Raw genomic sequence first — 24948 nt, forward strand, 5'->3', positions numbered from 1 at the left:
ACATAATACAATTTAACATAAGTTAATCCATTCGTAGTAAATTGTTCGTTTGTTAGCCGTAGGTACTCTACGTATATGAAACAAGCTTTACATATATGGAAAATAATTCCACCAACCAAAAAAGTCATGCAATGATAAATATCGAAAAAAAATTGTTAGAAAATGGTGAATAAATGTGGTAAAGTAAGGCGAAGAACTGCCTACTGCTACATGGAAGCACTAAGGCAGATCGTCTAGGCAAGCAATCGCGAACAAGTGAGCAGCTAAAACGATGATGTGCCATTTTTTACTGCTTCCTAACTCTTTTCAGTTAGGTGGTCACTTTTCTAACCACCTTTTCTATAGTCTTTAAAACATAGTTTATTGGCATCTATTGGCATGTTGCTAAACAATTAAATTTTTTGAAGTCATAGTTTATGTTTTTTTGGAAAACTCTGCGTCAAGGTACTCTAGTTAGATTAATATATAAATTTGAAAATACTCTTAACCGCAGTTTTCCTAGAAGCATTTCAGGCATTTAATAAAAAAGCACGTAGTGTTTATTGTTCATCGAATTCAGTGTTACTTTGCTATTTCGTTTGTTTCGGTCAGAAAATTTAACTTATACCCATGAAACCGTGGCTGATAGAGCTAAGCTGAAACGAGGATATAAAAGTCTTCAAGGCAATATTTCTACTACTTATGAGTAATAAATATCATGGATTCCATATGCCATCACAAACAAATTTACTTTGAGTCTTCCGATTTTGATCATATTCAGTATACAAATACTTTTTAGAGTCATTTGAACATTTCCATTTTAATTTTTTTTTAATTTCGAAAAAATTGCATTTTTATTTGCAATTTACAATATCTTATCTTCTGAAGCTAATGTCAGATTTTATTGACAGACTATATAATTTAAAAGATATTTGTTTTCAAAAAATTCATTCATGATGCATATGCAATTTGTAAATGTTTTTAATGTAAAATTTAAAATTTTTCAAATGTGTTAAATTGACTAAATACATGTTATATATATTTTTATATTTAACACATTTGTTCTTAATTATCTTTCAAGTGCATCTTAAAACCACAAAATCTGACATCAGGTTCATAAAATTCGACTTTTTCGAAAATTCCAAATTTTCTTGATTTTTGCAAAAATTTAAATCGTGCAGAAAAACAAAAATTTTTCTAAATTTTAAAAAATTAAAAAATGCAAAGGACCCGAAATAAAAAGATCCAAGGTAAAATAATTGTGACCAACTGCACATATCGTTAAGCAGTGAGTCACATTTTGGGGACGACGAAGTTTTATCATATCACCTCAAGTATAAAATATGTATCTGGATAAATCTAAAGCAGGAATTTTACACTTTTTTTATGACACCAACAAAATATTGAATACTTGTCAAACTTTAAAAAGTGGAGAAATTAAAAAATGTTAAATTTTGTTTCCCAAAAACTAGTAATAATTCTTTAGAAGTGAAACTTAAATCATCCTGGTCCAAAAATATGTGTGACCCCTACTTCAAAGTTGACATACTCTTAACTCACATATATGTAGTTTTTAATATGGATTCATATATAACTAATGACATGGAAGCATAAATATGTGTTCAGATACGGACATTTTCTTTATAGCCACAAATGTTTACTAAGTACCCTAAAAAGTTAACATCACAACTTTCAGAGATATCAACAGAAATGTTGAAGAATATTTGTGAACATCCAATCGAAAGATTTTTGTGAAATTAATTGAACTCAACAACTAATATTTGCATATTAATTTTATATAAACAATTTAAACTGTAAATTTTAATTTACCAATATTTCTTCTTAACTTCTTCTTCTTTACTTTATTTCAAAATTTCCAATTTAAATAAATGAAAATTTCGTTAAAAATAACATCTACATAATTTGCTAAAACTTTGTAACAACATTACAACCAAAACATATGGCATACTTTTGGGCGTGATGAATTTTCCAAGTAATCTGCATACTTAACTAAAATTTGTGTAAGAAATAAATGTTTGGTCTCATTCTAAAATTATAAAACAAAACAAAATACAGTTAAATTTGTATGTATAAATGTAAAAACTTTCAAACTATTTCTTCTGCAAACCACATTTGATTTTGAGGCCACATTCAACCCCAATATAATCGAACAAGAAAACTGAAACATGTGAGATATATAAAAAGTAATTAAATAATTATAAAACAAAAACAAAACAGAAATTATACATAACAATTTTTATTATATTTAAGATTGTTAAATAATATTAACACGTAAAAAAAAAGTAAAAAATGAAACCTAATAATTTTTAAGTATTTTTCCCAATAAAAATAAAACAAAAACAAAATTAAATTATAAAAAAAAATGGTAAGAGACTAATGATTCTAATTTTTTTTAAAATAAAACCAAAAAACAACACCACAACCCAAGTAAAAATGGAAAAAAAATGTTTCATTAATTATTAAGTATATTGAAAACGAATTAATAACAAGCAAATACGTTGAAAACAATAATAATAAAAGAAAATTATTTCGAAAGCACATTATTTCAATTAAAACCAAAAACTAAATGAAAAACAATAATATGAAAATAATAAAAATCAAGGAAATTGAAAAATCGGCAATGAAGAAAAGATTAAGTTAAATAAATTTTGGATTTTTTTAAATAAAACTTCTCAAAACCAACGAAAATTCTTTAAACAATCATTGTAATCTTAGAAGTGCATCCTCTAAATATTTTGAGAAGTTTTCAATATTTTTCTGTTCTGAATATGGCTGTAGTTTTATATGCAAACTTTTGTAATGAATTATAATATTTCTGAATTTATTCGAACGGATTTTGAGCGAACCCTTAAGCAAAGGAATTGAACATGGAACGTATAGCGACACCAGGTCATTAAGATGTTTGGTTTCCTTCAACTGAACTTTCAGCAATAAAGTTCAATGCCATATATAATAAGATCCCAACTGAATTATCAAAACCGTTAAGCAAGTAAAGAGCCGAGCTTGTGATTCCCATTGATTATTTCAGAAAGAATCTTTATTGGCACATGAATATTTTGTAAACTCTTTTCAGAATAACTGACACAACAACTAATTTCAGTGCAATTAATATAGTTTCTAAACACTTATTTACAGTGAAATCTTGATTTGCTGACCCACAGTTTGTCGCCTTTCCTATTCTCAACAATATTAACAAATAGGGTCCTATTTGAAATTAGTTGTAATATTAGATGTCTTTCGAGGAAGCTGTGCATTTTTGATCTCTTTTCTTACAAAAAATTTCCATAATCAAATGTTTAACCTTTATAAATATTGGACTTCTAGAAGCCCTAATGCAAAATTAGTTAAAATTTAAAAAACCTTTCGAGGAAACAGTGAATTTTTTTCTTTTAAACAATTTGCATAATGAAATTTTCTGTCTTTATAAACACTGAACTTTTGAAAGTCCATTTGAAAATTGAGCAATTTCTAACAGAAATAAATGTATAATAAGTAATACCGTAACCATTTCAAAATTTTTACTAGTTTTTAACTTAATTATGGTCACTGTAATTACATTTATGATTGTTGTAACCATAATATGTTTAATTTATCATTCACATCATTCTAGCAATCACATCATTGTTGCAGTAAATATATGTTTATGTATACCTAAATACTTCACTCATATATATGATTGACACAATCATGGAAGTGGTAACTTTAACATATTATTGATATCGCAATCATATACATAATTACAGTGACAATAATATAGTTAAATAAAACTTGTTGAAATGGTTATGGTAATTATGTATTCTCTGATTGTAGTTATCTAATGTTCTGTTACATTTCCAAACATTTAGTTACGATTAGCCTTAGTTTTCTTGACACCCTTACAAGTCTTCAAAAGAACAATTGTACCTTCATATATTTTTCTTAGTCAAAAGTATGTCCTAAACGAGGTTGCTATCTGGTTACAAGAGTTACTAACTCTGAGTATTTTGGCTTCGAAATAGTATGCAAAATAATTCGAAGTTGTCACGACAGGTAGTTATTATTCTGATTCTAATTTTTAACATGATTCGATTTCAATTACTATATGAGCCTTTTCATATACTTAACGTTTTAAACTAAGACTGGTTATCGACTTTATTCTCTATATTTATAAAACATTAAAATACGATATACTAAAAATTGTGATTCGATAATTAAACTCTAAATAAGTTCGATAAAAAGTGCGTTATCGAAACTTTGTATAGTGGGAGTTATAGAAAATAAAGGAATTTCTCAATTGTTTTACATAATTCTCTCGTTATGTGCAAAAGCATGAATAAAGTAGAAGTTCAGAGTACTTTAAAAGTTTCCTTTTTGAATTTATATTTAGGAATCTCAATATTCTTAAATTTTATCAGATTAAAGTTGTTTTAGATATTATTTAAAATTTAATATAAACTCCTTTATTCAGATATAAATATCATTCAGAAATAAATATGTTGTTATCAGGACATCCTAAATTACAGTGAATTTTTCATCAAAATAACAACTAAAAACTACTTTTAGGAATTTCAGGTAATTTTAGATATTGACATTTTAAAAAATATATAAAATTGTTTGGTTTGATTATAATATCTTCCATAATGAACTAGACATGTCTTCTATCAACTATTGTTTCGAGCCTTTTATTAGACATTTATTAAAATTGCTGCAACAATAAGTCAGTGCTAGGCAGATAGCGAGAATATCGCATTTTTTAAAGTATTTGTAATTCTGCCGACTAAACCCAAATTATGATTATACTTAGCATTTAGGGTCAGCAATCTGTACTAGAAGCGAGCTACTAATCCCTACTTTCATCATAATGTACGAAATGACTCGACAATAGACTATACTAGATATTCGGCATTAAGACGTTAGCTACTGACTTATATTTGCCATTCAGCGACCACAAACGTTTCATGTGAATAAAAATTTGAGTCAGTCAAGTGACTGGACATTAGTGAAATATATTGTTTAATAAATAATTTTTCTTACGTTCCTTGATATTGACGAAACATTGATATTGTCATGAATTATAGGGAATTTGTCATAAATAAAGTGGTTCAAAACAGAATCCAAAATTACTTTTTGGAATTTCAATATACCACCTCCATCTGAAATTTTAGATATTATTGAAAACAAATATATACTTTAATATAAATATATTTATTCAGATTTTAATATCTTCCAGCAATAAATAGACTTTCTCTACCATCTGGCATTGGTTTGAGACTTTTAATCGACAGTAATTGTAATTAATGCCACATTTTGTCTAGGCAGATAGAGAAACTATCGCATTTGTAAAATTATTTGCATATGCTTTCTCACTTGAAATTTTTTTCTGAGTTTCGGTCATAGAAGAAATGGGCAATATGGGAGTGTAGCTCTGATGTAGGCCACCTTATAGGTCCCACATGGTAGCTAAAAAGAACTTTTAAATAAAAGTTCTAGAACTCATATAAAACTAAAACCAGCCATATATTTGAATCAAACACCTACTAATCAGAAAATTTCATATCTTACTTAATCTAAAACTAATTACTGATTTTTCAATTTTCCTTAGAGAAAGAATAAAATAAAACACAACACAAAAACTTCTATAATTCCTAAAATACAAATAGCGCATGTATATAAATCTGGTATTGTTTTATATTACTAATTTATAATTTATTTAAAACTTTATAATTTAAATATTTATTTTTTTTTCTTTGTTCTTTATTTTTTTGTTAACAATAGTAGAATTTATAAAAAAAATTACAACTCAAAAAAACTAATACAAAAAAAAATCGGATAAAATAACAAAGGTGGGTTGAGGGGAATGAAGTAAACAATTCAACAAATATTTAAAAAAATAAATAAATAAATTGCTTGCAAAGAACAAACATTAAAAAAATAGGATTTAATTTTTAAAATTTACCTAAAAATTAAGCACTTCTAAGAGTTACATACAACATTAAAAAAAAATTGTACATTGAACGGTTAAAGGTTTGACACAACTTGACGCCAAAACACTGCCACAGCGAAGAAAAAAATTAATTAAATAGAAACAAGGAGATAAGGTTTAAATGATATAATAAATAACAATAATAATACAAATTTAAATAAATAATAATAATAAAACTAAACTAACATAAGAATATGAATAATAATATTAACAAAAAAAAAACTATTACAATTTTTTTTATAAATTTTATTTTATAATTTTTATTTATGCAATTAAATAAAACTAAGAATCTCAATTTTTATTTTATTTTTGTTATAAATTTTGTTTATTTTTACCAAAACAACATAAATAAAATCTTTTAACAAAAATTTTGTGAGCCCTTTACAAAATTTTAAGTTATTTTGTTGTTTTACTATAACTAAAAGAGCTTTCTTGAAATTTTGTAAAAACATAAATAAAATTTTGAAAAAGAGCTTTAATATTTTTTTTAAATTTTTCTACAATTTATTTTTTTTATATAATTTTTTTGTTTCAAAACAATCCCCCTATAAATGCACTTAACTACTGTAGTTTGATAATGTTACCTTTAAAACACTCAATTGAATATAAACCAAGAAAATGTTAAAAAGAAAACTATTCTAAAATTTTCTTATATAAACAGCTGCGCCATTGAGAACGAAGAAAAATTTAATAGTAAATGTTAAATTCGTTATACAGAAAAATTGAAAACAATTAACAAATTCATCATAGCATTTTATTGTTTTGTAATCTAGCTATAATTTCAAAAAATATATATACGATTATATATTTGAAATAAAATAAACAATATATAATAAAATAAATACTAAACTTAATTAGAAAAAAATTTAAATAATATTAAAAAACTTAATAAACTAAATAGTGGTGGGATAAAAATGGATACTAAAGAATATTTTCAAAGTAAAATTTTATTTAATACAATAACTGTTTCAATTTGTTAAGTACATTAAGTTCTTAACATAGACATAATTTTAGAAGTTTATCGAATATTTTTTTAACAAATTTAGAATAAACTTCTTCACATCTTCCAAATTGCTAGTTAAGTGGCTCTTGAAATTAAGAAATCTATTTCTTAATGACAATTTCACAGTGCAAAAAAATTGGTTTCACTAAGAATTATTATTGCATACTTTTAGGCTGTTTTTTGTTTTTTGAAACGATTTTTTATAGAGTTATTTCTACATTAGTACGGTGTTTTATGGAGAGTAACTGGACGAGAATTACACATCAGACCAAGTTGAATAAGGTAATAGCTCACTTCAATACAAGCGGACAAATCCTCAACTAACACCGACTTTTAGCTAGAACTCCATCCAGATCCAGCTGGATTTTGAAATCCTGTGGTGATCAAATAAAGATTTTGAGGGTTGTAGGGGTATAAAACTTAGTGGAGATCTTCATTATATCTAGTATTATATAATTTTACAAAGAATTTAACAAGATCGCTGAGAGTACCATCTGAAGAGCACTGAAATGAACAGCTCTACTGTTTAACATTTTGTAATGAAGAAGGAAACAGACAAATACTGTGGCTTTCTTAACAGGCCAATAGGAGACTTATACTTAAAAGCATCAATAACGTGAGCAGGATTTCAAATAAACAACGGAACGACCAAGTCCATATGTGTGAACAATGACTACAGTGAAGCCCTTCAGATGAACGATATCATTCTTGAAGATATTGATAGCTTCTTTTCCCCAGAAGTATAATTGACAATGGCGGAAGATAAAGAACGGACATCTAAAATGATATCAGTAGTGCCAGTCGCTTTTTTGGGCTCCCCTAATTCCAGTATGAAAGTGAGGAGAAGAAAATTGGGCAACGTTGTGGCTTTATTCATCAAAACTCAATAGAATTATCTTAAAAACAACTTAAAATACTGAATGAAAATTTAGAGTAATTTCACACTTTCAATATTGTGGCTAAAGTTTTGTAGTATTTTAAAATCTATCATTTCAATATAAAGTATTATAAGTGTAAATACCTCAGTTCTAATACAAACACAGTACCTTCTGGTAACAAACAGATTATTGCTGGTAACAAACAATTATTTACCAATTATTGACATTTTTGAAATCAATAACTTAGTGCCGATAAATTCTGTACGATTTTTTGTCAGAAAACATCACATCTGACTTTTGGTTTATCATAATTGTCTGTTGTTCCATTTCCAGAATGCCAACCAAAATCGTCATGTAACTTATTAGGAAATTGAGCCACACTCGCGCATTAGTCGCCACATATACATATCTTTAATATTTCGCTACAAAAAGATTCAATGAGGTAGATAGAATACAAATTATCATTGGCACAATAAATTAGTCCATTATTTAATGAGAATTTTGTTAAAATTTGCCTTCTGTTTGTATAATAAGCCTATTTATTTGTATCTTCTGGGCAAGATAATGAGACAAATATAGCAAAATATGTTTTTGTGTACCGCACTTTAAAGGAAATAGTTGCTTATTTCATAAAAAACGCCTAAAATTTAAAAATACATATAAGAAACCTTCAAACCAATACAATAACTCTCATGTCATAGATGGTTAATAATGCCTCAATATCATACGTATTTGTTCTACTTGTTTATTGTATAACAATTAAAATAATCAAAAATTGACTCAAATTCCGGAATTATTCCAAAAATTTAATAATCTCAAAAAATCGCCAATAACGTATGAGTACTATTAAATTAAAAATATTACTATAGTATACTTAAAAGAGCAAATCGTGAAAAGACCTCATTTCGTATGATTATTGCAAAAGCAAATAAAAAAAAACGCTATAGAAAAAGTAGCCTACTTTCTAGAGCAAAAATATATTTTAGACTACATAACGTATGATTATTGCCAGTAAGTATACTAACAGACCCTATAATTAACATCAAATTCAAATAGAACTAAAAACTATAGCATACTTTACTGTGTACATGTGTATTATAGTAAGACTACTAGGCGTATGATTACTAATACAATTAATTTAAATTAAAGCACACACCCATGGCGTATGATTATTTTCAAATTAAAACTAACACCAGAAAGCATTGCATACTTGGCAGGGTAAAATTGCAAAATGGACATACTACGTGACATAAGATTATTTAAAAAATTAAATTCTTAGAAATTATTATAAATAAATATAATTTAAACATTGTAGCACACAAAATATTTTCTTATTGAAGATAATCAAATTAAATATTTTCTTAAAATGTGAATTTGTATCACAATTTCCCAAACTAGCATTTCTTTAAAATTTAAGACTTTGAGAAAGTTTTACATTAGTTACTAACAGAAACACAATTTCCACTTTGAAATTAATATTTAGTACCCATTTTCACCCCAAAACTATGCAGTAGTGTAATAAATATTAATAAAAGAAAAAACAATTTTATATTATAAGTACGTTGTGAATTTTTTGGTTTACATTTTTTATATTAAAAAAAATAAAACAAAAATGACTAAATATGAGCAAAAGAATAAATTAACAAACAAAGAACATACACGTTTACTTAATAAATTAGCAAATATTATAAATAAGTTATAATAATTAAGATGATTAAAACGAAAAATAAATAAAATTATAAGAAATTTTAACTAAAACATGAACAGTAAGAGAAAACAAACACAAACAAAATAGAAAACTAAAACAGACTTTAAATAAAAAAATAATCATAAAGAAAACATAACTTAAAGATTCTAAAACAACAAAATAATAAAACTGAAAAAACCAAGAAAAACGATTATTGAAAAATTATTTAAGAACAAAACATAAAACAAAACAATTCTGACGCTTTAGAAGCCCTTTTATTAACCACACAGAAAAACAAAACAAAAAAAATATTAAAAAAACAAAATACAAAAAGGGTTTTAACTGTTATTAACATATTTATTAAATTAAAATAAAAACAAAAAATCAACAAAAAAAAAACTTTAAAACAAAATTTCAAATTATGTTTTTGTTAAATTAATCTAAAAAAAAATATGTGAAGAAAAAAAATTATAAACCAAACAAAAAAAAGTATTTTCTAAATTCCATAAAAACCAACCAAAAAAAACTTTCTAAAATTTGTGTTAAAAATTTCTTAATTTTTTTCTATTAAAAATTAGCAAACAAAAAACTAAAACTATTTAAATAGTTAATAATAATGATAACAATTAATAAATTAATATAAAAAAAAATACTTTTATATAAAATAAAAAACAACAAAAAAGTCTAATTATTATTACAACATCAACAAGAAAATATTGATTTATATTTGGTTTTTCAATTGTTTAAATTAACATATAATTTAAAATTAATTTAATTTGTTTTTATTTCTAACTAAAATAAAATATTTAAGTACAAACTAATATCTTTATCTGTATCATAATAATAATTTTTCATTTATCTTATTTTTAAGTTAACGACAACACAACAACAACAACTACTGTACATTTTCTTTACAAAAAAAAAACAAAACAAGTAAATTATAATTTAATTATAAATCAAAAAGAAAAAATAAGACAACAAGTTTAAGAAAAAGAAATTATGAATTAAAAATGAAAAAAAAAACAAACTCTTATGTATTTGAGTTGTGTGAAAATTTTTAAAAACATATAAAAAAAAATTATAAGAAATGACAAAAATAAAAAACAAATAAAAAAATTATAAAAAATATATGGAAAGGATTTTTTAATTGAGTTTTTGATTTCAGGTAAGATAACGTTTGCTAAAAAATGTAGTCTAAAGACACTCTCAAGTAAGTTACGCAATTTACCATAAGACCTGAATAAATAACTAAAAAGGTAAGTTCGAAATGTAAAATAACTACTTTCTAAATTACAGTAGAAAATAAATGTTTGAAGTGACTACACTATAGGTTACACAGAGACACTAAAGTGAAAATAGACTTAAGAAAAGGTTAAATAAACTGTATGAGATTTATATTAACAGAATTTGCATACAACCAGTTTGTACGAATTACTCACAAACAAGCCATAACCAAATAAACTTTAAAAGTAACTACACTCTAGATTACTTAGAGTCACTTAGGTGACAATTGCCTTCTCGCTAGACTACCACGGATATACAAAGTAACCAATTGACTTCTCTCTGCACTACTAAGAGCACATAAGTGTGAAATGAACCAAAACATATAAATTGGAGTCAGCCAAGTGAAAAATATGCACAGGAAAAATATAAAGACCAATATATCACTGGTTCCTCTAAAGAGAGTCAACTAAAAATTTTTAAAAAAAAATATAACTGTAGGTTTATGTGTCTTTATTGCGAATACATTTTCTGGCTTTCTTCTTATGTCTCCCATTAATAGCTGCACAACTTTTCTTCCCACTTCTACCGTTATTCCAGCATATTTATTCCACTTTGTTCTCATCAAAATCTGGTTATTTACTGTACCTGCACTCTTTTTCAATTTACGTTTAACAATTGTCCAATATATCACGATTGGACGAAGATTTGGTCAATTTGTTTAATTGATGTGTTTTGTTATAACATCAATATTAATATTTCTGTTCAATTTTACGTATTCATATTTGAAGGCCACACAACCTCGAGCTGCCGAGACGTAAAAATTTTTACCTGATATCTGCCGAAAATCAGACTTTGACTATCTTTTAACCCGACAAGTTCGGGTTTCCATTGTGTCTACACTTTTGAAAACTAAACATAATGACTTGCAATTCATTGTAGAATAATGGTAGATTTGTTGTTAAAAACGTATGAAAATCTTTTTCCATTTTGATAACAAGGGACGTTGTTATGATTACTATAGTGCGATTTTAAGTGGCCACTTCTTTATTCGTTTTCAACTTTCATTGTAATGTATTAAAAAAACAAGTTTTTTGCTTCTGCTGAAAGTTTTTACATTTTGAGTTTACTCTCTTTAAAGGAACCAGTGCTATATATTGTTTTTTTTCAAAATAAAATAATCTTTATTTGTTACATAAAAAAAAACATGACAAAAATAACATTTTCCTTGACCAACAATACTTTCTTACTTGTTTTTCTTTTGGAACACTTGTTTACTTTCAACTAACTAAATTATCCACAATTTAATATTTAACTTCAATTCAATTAAATATGTCCAATGTGAAACAAATTTATTAAAGCTTACAAAATATAGACCATAGACAACAATACGCCTGCGCATTTATATCTAAATTTAGTACTACAGAATAATGTAATAAAAACTACAGGAAAATATTGAATTAATTTATACCATATCGTCGCTAGACTTAACCGCAGAAATATTCCACTTTAAAATAAAAAAAAAAAAATACATTATAAATATGTTGCTGGTTTAAGTACACTCAAAATATTATGTAGTTAAATTCAACATGAAAATTATTTTCATTTGAATTAAAGGAGTTTTTTAATTCTTCTTTAATGTTGGTTTTATATCTAATGTAATGTATGTAAGAATCGTTTATTTCAACTGACAAAACAATAGAATTACTGATATTTATGTTATTTTAACTGAAAAAAATACAAAGAGATTCAATTTCACTTTTATCCAGGCACAATGGTTTGAATTTTTATATAAGAAATCTAATAAAATCTTGAACAAAGGAAACAAGAATCGAAGTACCGATCTACGTATACTTTGCTCCCAGGTAACAAAGCATAATTAGGAGAGGACATAATTCTTACTCCCTAATACCACCGTAGTTAACATCCGAAGCATTTATATTATCGAATTGTACTCATTATATAGTCATACCCAAAAAGTTGTAGTCAGCCGAGGAGAACTGAAGAATTTATCTCCTCGGATTGCATTCTTTACCCATAATTACTCGTTAGCCGACCGAGAGCCAAAGCATTTATCTCGACGGATTGCATTCATTCGCCAGCCCTAACTTAATACAGCCATCGAATTCATCTTCTTGGATTGCATACGTTCCATTTACTTTCCTATAATAAGTCGTTAGCTTTGTCCATTAACAAACAAGAACTGCATCACAAGTTATGTTCAATTTTTCACATTTATTCAATAAATTTTTTTTGCATCTATTACCTATACTGTACCGCTATAGTCCGTTTTTGGAAGGACATTTGGTGGCATAAACGATAGTTTTCAACCGGTACCAATCGTCCTTGATATAACTGCAAAAACTACTTGTCTTAAATGTTTGAAATGTTGAAATGGTACCCGCGGAATAGTTTCGTAATGACCTAAAATACCAAATGACCAAATTTGTTTTTAGCTTGTTCTTAGAAGTGCAATTCGTGCTCAAAGTTTTAAGTTGCATTTTCAGGGGGGAAATATGAAATTTTTTCAGTTTTTGTAAAAATTTTGACATCAAAAAATTACTTTTTCAATTTATTTTAAAAGAATCGAAATTTGTACATAATTGACGTTCTAATGAGATATAAAATAAAAAAATTGGTTACAAAATGTTAAAGTTATTAAAAATTTTTACTTAAAATATATCAAATTTATGTCCTAGTAGGAAACCGTTAACCTATTCGCAGGTAAGACCAAATAACATTTTTTGAATTTTTTGATCATCACATGGGGATTTATTGACAACATAATAGCGAATAAAAATGTTGAAAAACTATGTCAATACCTCCTATAGTTTTTCCGTACCAGCGATATAAATTTTGCGATTTTCGTGAAAAACTAATTTTTTTGGCGAATGAGCCCAATTTCTTTACTGTTAGTTAATTTTAAGTAAAATCTATTCAGAATATTATAGTCCAGGTAATTTGAAATATAGCCTGAAAGTTTTCCTAAAATCGGAAAACGTTAACCTTTAAATCGTGAAGATCAAATGTCAAATTTTTAAATTTTTGGAATTTCTAATGGAAAGATAGCTAAATTTTATATATTTTTGGGCCGATTTTGATGAAACTTAAGACAGATATAACACGAAGTCAAGTATTTACAATAAAAGCGCAAATATGGAAATTAATCCTTAATAGCACTTGGGGCCCAAATGACACAAAATTAAAAAGTATGTTTTTTATGCGTTTTTTTAACGATAATATTTTAAATGAATGTTTTTAATCCTGATCTAATATATAAACAAATTACACATTGATAATAATTTTTTTTCATTTTATACTAGTGTTGTACGTTTTGTTAAGCACAATTTTTTTTGTAACCCATTTACATACTTACTAAACAAATTAAAAAAATTTGCTGACTTGATTTTTCTAGTAGATTTCAACCCAAATATGTATTATAAAAATACCAAAAAACCAATTTTTGAAGAAATGCAAAAAAGTACCTTTTGTTCTGCGTCTCCTCATATGTTAACATTTAGTAGTGGAAAATAAAATTTGTTCTAAATTATATCTTCATTATTAGGGAAGGAAAGTTAATTTACAAAAAAAATAAATAAATTTGAATGCAAAAATCGGTTCAATTACATAAATACGTCTGAAAATTATTTTTTTGATTTGACAAAATCTTGGTGATGAACAAAGTTTATGAAAGAAACCAATAATTTAATTGTATTTCCATTTACATACATAAGTATCTTTTAATATAAATTACACATTCAAAATAACAATTTTCTGAACATCGTATGCCTTTTTTCTCAGATGGCAACGATTTTTTATTGTTTACTAAAAACATAGAGACATATGTATAGGCAACGTTCAATATATATTTACCGCGATCCAGTAACGTGAAATTTACTGAAACTGTAACATGCGGTATTGATGGATTGCTGTCCATAACTCAAAATAAAAAAATATTAGCGTACGCAGTAAAAAAATTAAACAAATAAGTAAGTAAAACATTTTATTAACTAATAATATTTTGATATAATACATTTAAGTAAGTAATATTTTCAAATTCTTATCGCGAATCATCGATCGCTTGCTAAATATTGAACGCCTAGCAACTTTGTGATATCAACTCACTATACTTTGCACACAAATAATGTAAATACCATAAATATAGAACATGTAGCACACGCAAATGATCCATCGATCCATTATAATCAATCACCATCCAAATATCACAATATATATTGAACATGTTTCAGTGCTCATTGATCGGAAACTATAAAAAACTTAAACAAAAAAATCACACGTAAGAATGTTGCTTTTTTACTATACATGTTTTTATACCCTTCGCCACGAGTGGCAAGGATATATATAAGTTTGTCATTCCGTTTGTAATATCTACATTTTTCATTTGTGACCCCACAAAGTCTATATATTCTGGATCGTTATAGTTAGCGAAGTCGACATAGCCATGTCCGCCTGTTCGTCTGTATATTGAAATCAGCTTTCCGTAGCCCGCAAATAACTTACATACATGATTCATACATCAATATGTCGGGAATTCTTCCAACTCGGCCCACAAGTGGCTGAGATATAAGGAAAAAACCGGGAAATCCTAGATTTTTGGCCTATTTTTGATTTATATCTGGATTACTAAGTCAGTAATATAGAAAATATGGGTATCTAATGATAGATATTTTAAAGTCCATTGCAACGATATACATATATAAAGCTATAGTAAGTTGGACCTACAATGGCTCAAAATCGGGAAAAAAAATTTTTAACCCGAATTGTTTATTCATCAAAAATTTTTTTTTTCATAATTTATTTTTCCAAAAAAAAAAAATAAAAATTAAAAAAGAAATTTAAAAAAAAAAAATTTGGAAAAAACTTTTTTAAAAAAAAAAATAAAAAACAATTTCGAAAAAAAAAATTTAAAAAAAACTTTTTTATATAAAAATTTCGAAAAAAAAATATTAAAAAAAAATTATTTTTAAGTATAATTTGGTGAAGGGTATCTAAGATTCGGCACAGCCGAATATAGCTCTCTTGTTTTCGTATACATTTTCTTCACTTAGGTTTTTCATAACTGAGTTAGGTCTTTGACTGTTATCCATCTATGTATATTTTCAATAATTTTTGAATAAACTACAATCCGATAATGTAAAATTGTTTTGAGTGTAGGAATAGTTTGATATTAATATAACTTTACGACATTATTTCTTTGCAAATTAGATAATTTGTAATTTCTGGAAACAACTTTACTTATAAGTATATGCCCTGAAATTAGTTTTTATTGCATGACTAATGATTTAAATTTTCTTTTGGAAATTTTCTGAGAAAACAAAAACACAAATATTTAAGCTGTTCTCTATGCATCAAAAATCCAAATAAAGTCTCTCAATGACAAAATGTACAACTAAATCATAATTACAATTTGTAACGTAGTTATAGTAAATCATACTAATTACGATATATGGCTGACTGTGAAAATACACTAGAACATCATTATACGATTTGAACGACATTAGAATTACAAATTATCACTAGAGATCATCATTATCATGGCGCTGCTGATTGCTTGACTGGCTGGTTGGTTGGTTGGCTGGCTTTGAGCTATAATGTAGAGTACATTATTTTTAGTTGCGGTTTAGAAATCATTGCGAACGTTACGTTTTTAAATTAAAAGCGGAAAATTCTACTCCTACATCAGCTCATCAGTAATACAAACAGTGCAAATTAAATAGTATGAGAGTGTAGATTTATGTGACAAGAAGAGCTCTTTGATTTAAATAAATCTTTATGAAAACTAATAGCTAAAAGATTTTACAGTGTACGAATACTAGATGCACGCGTTCAAAAATAACGAAAAATAAAAGAACACTTGACCCGTTTGTTTAAAACGAACTGAAGATAAAGATTATTTAATTTAAAATTTTGCGATTTCCTATCAAAATACCATAGCTAAAACTCAATGAATTGTGAAAATATAATAAACATATACTAAATATTTTAATATGTATTTTAAATACACAAGTTAAATTAATCAACTGAAACCAACCAAATAAATAAATAAAAGAGACGCAATTAATTAATTTTGTTTTTACGAAATATTTAAAAAAAAAAAATACTTGTTATCACATTCCAAGTACTTGTGTCTAACCCTCAGAAAAATGTATATAAATTATTGTTTCAATTAAATTCTTTAATTAATAAAGTTCATCTCGTACATAATTATCCAAAGAGCTCTTAAAACCACATATTAATTGCATCATATATAAAACAGTAAAAACGTACAAATTTAATTAAACATAAGAAAGAATAAAAAAAAATAAAATTAAAACGAAAAATTGTTTTAAAAATTTTCCTTGACTTCAAAATGCTTAACAATGTGTTTGTGGTTTAGCTTTTCATCAACACATTTTTGTGCCTATTAATGCTTAAATAAATTAATTATTTTCAAGCCAAATTTATCTGTTTAGTTATATTTAATAGAATATTTTCTGTTATTAAATTAACAAAGAAAAAAATACGCTTTATAAAATACAGAGCCAACTAAATAGTATTTGTTTTAATCGTCATTGCAAAAACAAAAACACAAACAGCGGGAACATCATCACTGTTGTCATCATGAAACGTAAAATGATGATATTTTGCCATCACAATGGCAGCTATAGATTTTTTGCATTGCTGTTATGGTTGTCGTTGTTTTTAATTTTAATTAGTGTATCCTGTGTGTCAGGTGCACGTCATGATCGTCAGAAATCAACAAATATGGAAGCAAAAGTCGGCTCATATGCCGTTTTTAATTGTTATATTGATTTTCCATACGATTCTCCCATACCCTATGTGGTGCACTGGAGCAAAGATGTAAGTATTATTAAGAGTATTGTGTGTAAATTGTTCTAAAAAGTGGTTAATATTTAAGTAAATAAAAATGTTAAACATAATTTAGTTGAACTAAATACCAGATATGTCAACGGAGTAGACAATATAAACAAATTAATGGCATATAGGATTTTTTTAATATTTTTTAACTTTAAATTCACCGATGACAAGTCTAGTCTCAAACTAAAACTTTGAAACCTATACATGATTACAATTGCAATATGAGAAAATGAAAAGGTTGTCAATTATAGCAACAAACTTATGACATTTACATGGTTTACGATTGATAGTTGTCAATAACACTGCAAGTAAAATTTTAACTTTTAAAATGATATAACAAAACGTCTAGACAATCAAACCTAAGTATGGATCATAGAATCCAATTGTATACTCCGCTTCAAAAGATCAGCTCAAAATTAGGAGATCTTGCATTTTAATATTTTTATTGTCTATTGTGATTTTTGATTATAGTTTAAGGAAACTACTTCGAAAACCCATATGAAATTATTTTTTATTGTTTATTTGGTCGCTAAGAATTCTTTCTGAAGTTCTTCAATTTTCGAAGCTCGCAAGGCCTAGAAATGATCTAAATTTATTTTGGCCATAATTTCCATTTAAAAAAACAAATACTGAAAATTAGAGCGAAACCGGATAACTTTTGTCTTAATTGAAGTTTCAAGTTTTTGGTCAAATGTTGAAAGAAATTCGTTGGACTTCGTTAACTACACAGAAAAAACTATTTCTTAAATCGTTTCAATTCAAATATTTGTCACATATTGATGTGGTTTCAATTATTTCATAATTGAATCAAGTATTCATGTGCTAAAAGACAAAATTTTCTGATATTTTCTATTGAATTTTGAGTTTTGAATTTGATAATTTTGACAATTGAATATACAATTTTCGTTATTGGTTGAACTTTAAATACAAAAATTATTGAATAGATAATTATCGTAATTGAAACATAAAAAATAACAATAATGTGTTTTCAATTACGAAAATTCAATAATTTTTGTATTTGAAATTCAACCAATAACGAAAATTGTATATTCAATTGTCAAAATAATCAAATTCAAAACTTTAAATTCAATAGAAAATATAAGAAAATTTTGTTTTTGAGAACATGAATAATTGATTCAATTATGAAATAATTGAAACCAGTTCAATATGTGATAAATGTTTGAATTGAAATATAGTTTTTACTGTGTATGATAAAATAAAATAATGTTTTTAAAGCAATTTCGCACATCAATTAGACCAAGTTAAACTTAACCATAAAACTAAATCCTAAAACGATTCTGTTTCAATACTAAGCAACACTCTTATTATTTTTTTAAGATTTTAACCCTTAAACCGCGAAAAAAATTCCTCTGTAAAATGTAAATTTTTATCAAACTCGATATATGTAAATCAGAATGTTGGTTTTCAAATACTCTAACGGTCTTTGACGTTGCCCAAAAAAAGTCTAACGGCCCACAGTGGGGCAGAATCAAATTTTTTGAAAATAAATCTGGCATTTCTAAGAGGCTGGTCTGATAGGGATAAAATTTGACGTGGGCATTGCCAACGAATATTCGAATGCTCCAAGGACTGCGCTTTGAGGGCTCAAAGAAGGGTACCTTGACATGTAAACTTTTTAAACATGTGCCATTTTTTCCCCCATCCGATTTCAATGATTTTTATATTTTTGGAAAGCACTCGACTAGGGCGCTTGCGTGTGCTATTAATCTCTTATAATTTCCGAGTTATTGACATTTCAAAATTGAAATTTTAAAATTTTGCCATACCTTAATCAGCTTTTTTAAAAATATAGGTCGTACTTTTGGGAAGCATGGACTCGAACTTTCTTTGTTAGTTAGACAACTAAATTACCAATAATATACAATAGATTTCAAACCAATATCAATTATGATGCAAAGATTTTCTATTTAAATATTCCAAAAATATTAGACTTTTGCTGTTTTTTGGGTGAAAAGGTAACTTAACTTTTTTTTTATTAAAAAAAAGCGTTCTTTATGAACTTATAACAGTTTTATGTGTTTCTGTAAAATATTTTTACGTAGAATAATTTGGTATAAAATGTCCTATTTTCCTCAAGAATTTTACCTTTTTTTTACAAACATTTTAATTTTGGGCCACATATTCTAAAATCTCAATGCTGGGATCAAAAAACGGAATGCAGCTTTGAAAACCTTGAAATATTCATTATTTATCCTTAAAGCATATTCTCAGACACGAAGGAAATGGGGGTTCACATGGGCAAAATTGTAAAAAATAACATTTTTGGGATTTTCGCTCCAATTATTAGGAATTGCGGGATTCCCTTTCAACTTTCGACAAATTATTTTACATGATAATTTTAAAAAATGTTGAAAATTGCATTGAGTTTTGTTAATAAATAAAGATTTTATTACTTATTACATATTTATTGAGTAAAACTAAAATTTGTATCAAAATTTTAATAGAATTATAAATATTAGAAACAATTTGATCCACATTTATTCCGAGCTCATTGTTTTTGTTTAGATAAGTTAATTTTTGGTCACACAGAAAAAAATTCAAGTCAATATCTCAATTAGATTCCAAACTATGCCACTTTAAAACTCAGTCATTCAAAAATATTGCACTTTAAATTTTATCCCGATCTGACCAGCCGTTTAGAAATGCCGGATTTATTTCCAAAAAAAAATTTATTCTGCCCCACTGTGCAACTTTTGGGAATTATTCGCATAGGCGAAGTCAAACGGCGTCAAATCGCATGGTCTTCGTGTAAAATTATCGTTACCAAAACGTGAAATTACGCGTTCTGGAAACTTCCCATACAATAAAGCCAAAAACGGTCATATTGTGTGGCTCGTGGCATCGTCTTGTTGAAATCACATATCGTCCAATTCATAATCTTTAATTGGAGGCCAAAAAAATTCAGTTATTTTACGGTTATAGTACTCTGAATTGACGGTAACAGTTCTTCCACCGTCATTTTCGAAAAAAATATGGCCCAATGACTCCTCCAGACCATAATGCGCACCAAACAGTAATTTTTTCCGTTTGACAATTCTGTTTGTTGACATAACCACGGGGTGAGAAATGAGCCTCATTGATGAAGAAAATTTTGGTCGAAATATCAGCATTGAAAGCCTGTTGCTCTAGTACTCAATAAGAATATCTATGTCATTGTTAAAGGTCAGCGGAATTTAATTGGTGCGTGAGTTGGACTATATATGGATGGAGATGCAAGTCCAAATGAAAAATACGCCATAATGAGCCATAAGATAGGCCCCATTACTGAGAAAACCGTGAAATCGAGAAATTCGGATTATCCGCCACACTTTCAATAACAGAAGCGATATTTTCGGCAGTGCACAGATTGCGATGATGCAGGCCACATCTGTAAAGCGTAATATCACATCATTTCACCATCAAACTCAAATGAGATTGATATTTTAAAATCCTGTATATATAATCCTTTAGAACTCTCACAAATGTACATGGATATAATCCATTATTTGCTTACAACTTAAGCTAATATAATGTACCATTTCTTTAAGGTTTTACATAATATTTGGTTTAACGTTAGAACTATTCCTTCAAAGAAGTAGTGGGTTAAATATAAATGATATCCTAAAACAACGAAAATTTCCATCATATTTACAAAACCTATGAACTGAAATGTTATTTGTGTTCTAAACTAAATAAATATTTCTTCCCAAACTATGGTAAGCCCATTTAATAATAATTTTTACATTACTATAATTTATATGTTCTGTTTTTGCGAATTTGAATAAATTCTAACCGCAATTATATTATTTTGCCTTATTGTTGTAAATGTATTTTTGTTTTTTTAGCTGTTCAGCATAAAGTGATACTTTAAATACTAAACCACAATAACATCTAGTATCATTTCTAATATTAGAGTGTGTTTAGCATTATTTCGAAAATACCCTACATCTAAATATTCTAGCTGGGTTTTTTTAGAATTTCCAAAAGTAAATGAACATACTTCTCAGAATAAACAATTACAAGCAATTAAATTAAACTACAAATAAAGTGTCAATAGTATATCCACCAACAGCCATTTGAAAACCTCCTACTCTAGGAACTTTTTTTTTTTGTTTTATAAAATATTTAGTGAAGTTTTATGGCCGATTAATATGTCATGTTTCCATTTAATTTATTTATTTTTTGTTTAGCTTTTATTTGGTTAAATGTAGTCAACTAAATACAATATTTTTGTATTATTTGTGTTGTTTGTTCAAGTACTTAGTCGACTTGCTAGTCAGTTAGTTGAATTATTGTAATTTAATAGTAAAACACATGTCAGAAGTGTGTCAAATAAATTTCAGATATACTTGTATATAAGTATAGTTCTGGTTATAGTAAGTAGTTCGTGAGTATTGTATTTGTTTTTGTTTTTTTTTACAATATTTAGAATTTTATATCTGTGGTCAATATAAAATGTCATAATATTTAGAACATTTCTATAAAATTATGATAAATTTTGTATTTTTCATTATGGAATTTTTTACACTAAAACACCTTTAGCAACAAAGCTTGTTTAGGAAATTTAATATTTAATAAGAAAATTATGTAGCTATATTAAATTAAATTTTGTTACTAACGAACTTGAGTTAGAAATATTTGACCTTGCAAAATATTTTGCAATTACAAGATCTAAAGGGTATTTCATTAAGCGGTTCCTATATTTAAATTTAAATAAAACAAGTAAGAAAGTATGGTCGGTCAAGCCTGACACTAAGCAAAATCATTTTTCTTTTAAAATTTCAATAAATTAATTTCGTGAATGATTTTCGGAAAAGTGCACAGCTCCCAGTGACTAATTATGGGCCGATCGCTATGAAATTACGTAATGTTTTGTATGTCTATATGAAAGTTATTTGTGTTGAATTTTATGTGTATACCAACATTTTTAAGAGATTTATGCTCGTTTAAGTGATTTTCGGAAGCGGGCCTTATATGTGAGCTATGACTAATTATGGACCGATCATCATAAAATTAGGTGCCACGATTTTTGTATATATAAAACTCATTTGGAGCGACATTTGTGTAGGTACCTATATAAATTAAACATTTATCATGGGTAAAGTCCAATTTCCGGAGGACATTTGTATGGAGGCTAGGTGAAATAATGGACCGTTTTCAGCCAATTTCAACAACTTTTTCCTTGGGCCGAAATAATTCCATGTAGCAAATTTTATCGAAATATCTTCAAAATTGCGACCTGTACTTTGCGCACAAGGTTTACATGGACTCAGAAAGTATTTCTGAGTAGATCGGTATATTTTAAAGTGGGTGTTAGACTAAACTTTTTGGGCGTTATAAACATCTGCACAAACGCATAATACCCTCCTCACTATGAGGGTGTGTGAGATATCATCGAATTTTTTTATTCATTTAAAGGGCCTATTGCTGCACTTATATATGGAATATAAGATCGTGCATCGATCGATCTGGCCGCTGGGTTTTTGGCTTTTCGCATTAGACCTACGACTACGCTCGTGCAGAACGTTCAAGGTGGCACGTAGTGCCTGGTTCCGTTGTCGATCCAATTTATACCAAACAAATGGTAATCATCAACCTATAGCGCTCTGCGTTGATGGTGATTGAATAACCAAAGTAATTTTCAAAGAAATATGGTCCCTTGACGACGCCAGCCCAATATCCAAATTCGATTTCTATAGTCCCAAATTTATAGAATCAAAATTTTTTTTAAATAAATCTGGAATTTCTAAACGGCTTGTCCAATCGGAATAAAATTTAATGGTGGCGTATCCAAGGAGTATTCGAGTTTAAGTTATTAAAATTGACCCTACAAATGCTCCAGGGGCGGCACTATGGGGCTATTTAAGGTATCTTCGATATTCGAACACGTGCCCTCCGATTTCAAAGATTTTTATATTTTTCGAATTATAGACATTTGAATATTGAAATTTAAAAATGTTGCCATTTGTATCAAAATTTGAATAGGATTGCAAATATTATGATGAATATGATCCACATTTATTCCGACTAATTTTTTTTGGATAGATATGATAATTTTTTATATTCTAAAATATGCCACTTTAAAATTCCGTCCTTCAAAAATTATGTACTTTTTCATATTTTAAAGCAGGGGAAGGCAACCTATACTATTGCATTTTACGACTGTACTAGTTATACACTCTCTCCGCTCTCACCACGAATCGGTGTTGCCAGTAAACTTTCGTCTTTTTCCCCAATTAAAAATGTAAAATCTCATATTGTTCATCATACATCTTCAAAAGGGTGGGACATTTTTTCACTGGCAATGCTGTGCCTCAAGTTTCATTAAAATCGGCCCAAAATATATAACATTTTGCTATCTTTTCATTAGAAATTCCAAATATTGAAAAATTTGATCTTTGACCTTCACGATTTAAAGGCTAACGTTTTCCGATTTTAGTAAAACTTTCAGACCATATTTAAAATTACCAGGGATATAATATTATGAATAGATTTTAATTAAAATGTATAACAGTAAAAAAATTGGCCTCATTCGCCAAAATATGGACAAAAAAATAGTTTTTCTTGAAAATCGCAAAATTTAAATCGCAGGTACGGAAAAACTGTACCAGGTATTGACATAATTTTTTCATATTTTTATTCCCTATTATGATCTCAATAAATCCCAATGTGATGATCGAAAAATTCTGAAATTAGTTTAACAAAATTTTTAAAAATTTGAAAATGGAGATTCGAAACAACCAACGGTATCCTACGTAGACAAAGACTCATACACAAGTAAATACGGATATATTTTAAATAAAAATTAGCTTTTATTTTAATTTTTCTCGAAATATTTTAATTTTTTTCCTAAATTTCTTGTTCAAGTGGCTTGAGACACGTTAATGGTCTGGCGAATTTGTAATAACTTTACCATTTTTTAACCAAATTTTGTCATTTATATCTCGTTACAACGATAATTACGTACACATTTCGATTCTTTTGCATTCAATTGCAAAAGTATTTTTTTAGTAGCTAAATTTTAAAAAAAAAACTGAAAAAATAGATAGATACAGGGTCAATTTCCAAACAAAAAAATTAATGTAATATTCATTAATATAAATAAATCTACATGTTTCTAGAAAACAATGCAGAAAGATAACGAGATTTACTTATTTATTCCATAAATAAATTTAGCATATATCTGAACTTTGACCTCGATGCGCGTCCAGAAATCGTTGTGGACCAACGATTTGGACCAAATTTTCCGGCACTCTTCAAAATTTTAACAAAATTTTTTTTCCATACAACTGATTGTCACTCTAGTGCACACGTACGT

General features: G+C 27.2%; 1 protein-coding gene across 1 annotated transcript in view; it reads left to right on the plus strand.

Annotated features, from left to right (window-relative positions):
- Positions 1 to 16851: 16851 nt before the first annotated feature.
- Positions 16852 to 24948, plus strand: part of bdl (borderless) — a 66061-nt gene continuing 57964 nt past the window's right edge. Inside the window, exon 1 of the mRNA XM_065500982.1 lies at positions 16852 to 17612. Within this exon, the coding sequence (XP_065357054.1) occupies positions 17373 to 17612 (240 nt within the window). The 5' untranslated portion in view covers positions 16852 to 17372. The remainder of the gene's footprint in view (positions 17613 to 24948) is intronic.

The sequence above is a fragment of the Calliphora vicina genome, chromosome 2, assembly GCF_958450345.1.
Source record: "Calliphora vicina chromosome 2, idCalVici1.1, whole genome shotgun sequence".
Lineage (NCBI taxonomy): Eukaryota > Metazoa > Arthropoda > Insecta > Diptera > Calliphoridae > Calliphora > Calliphora vicina.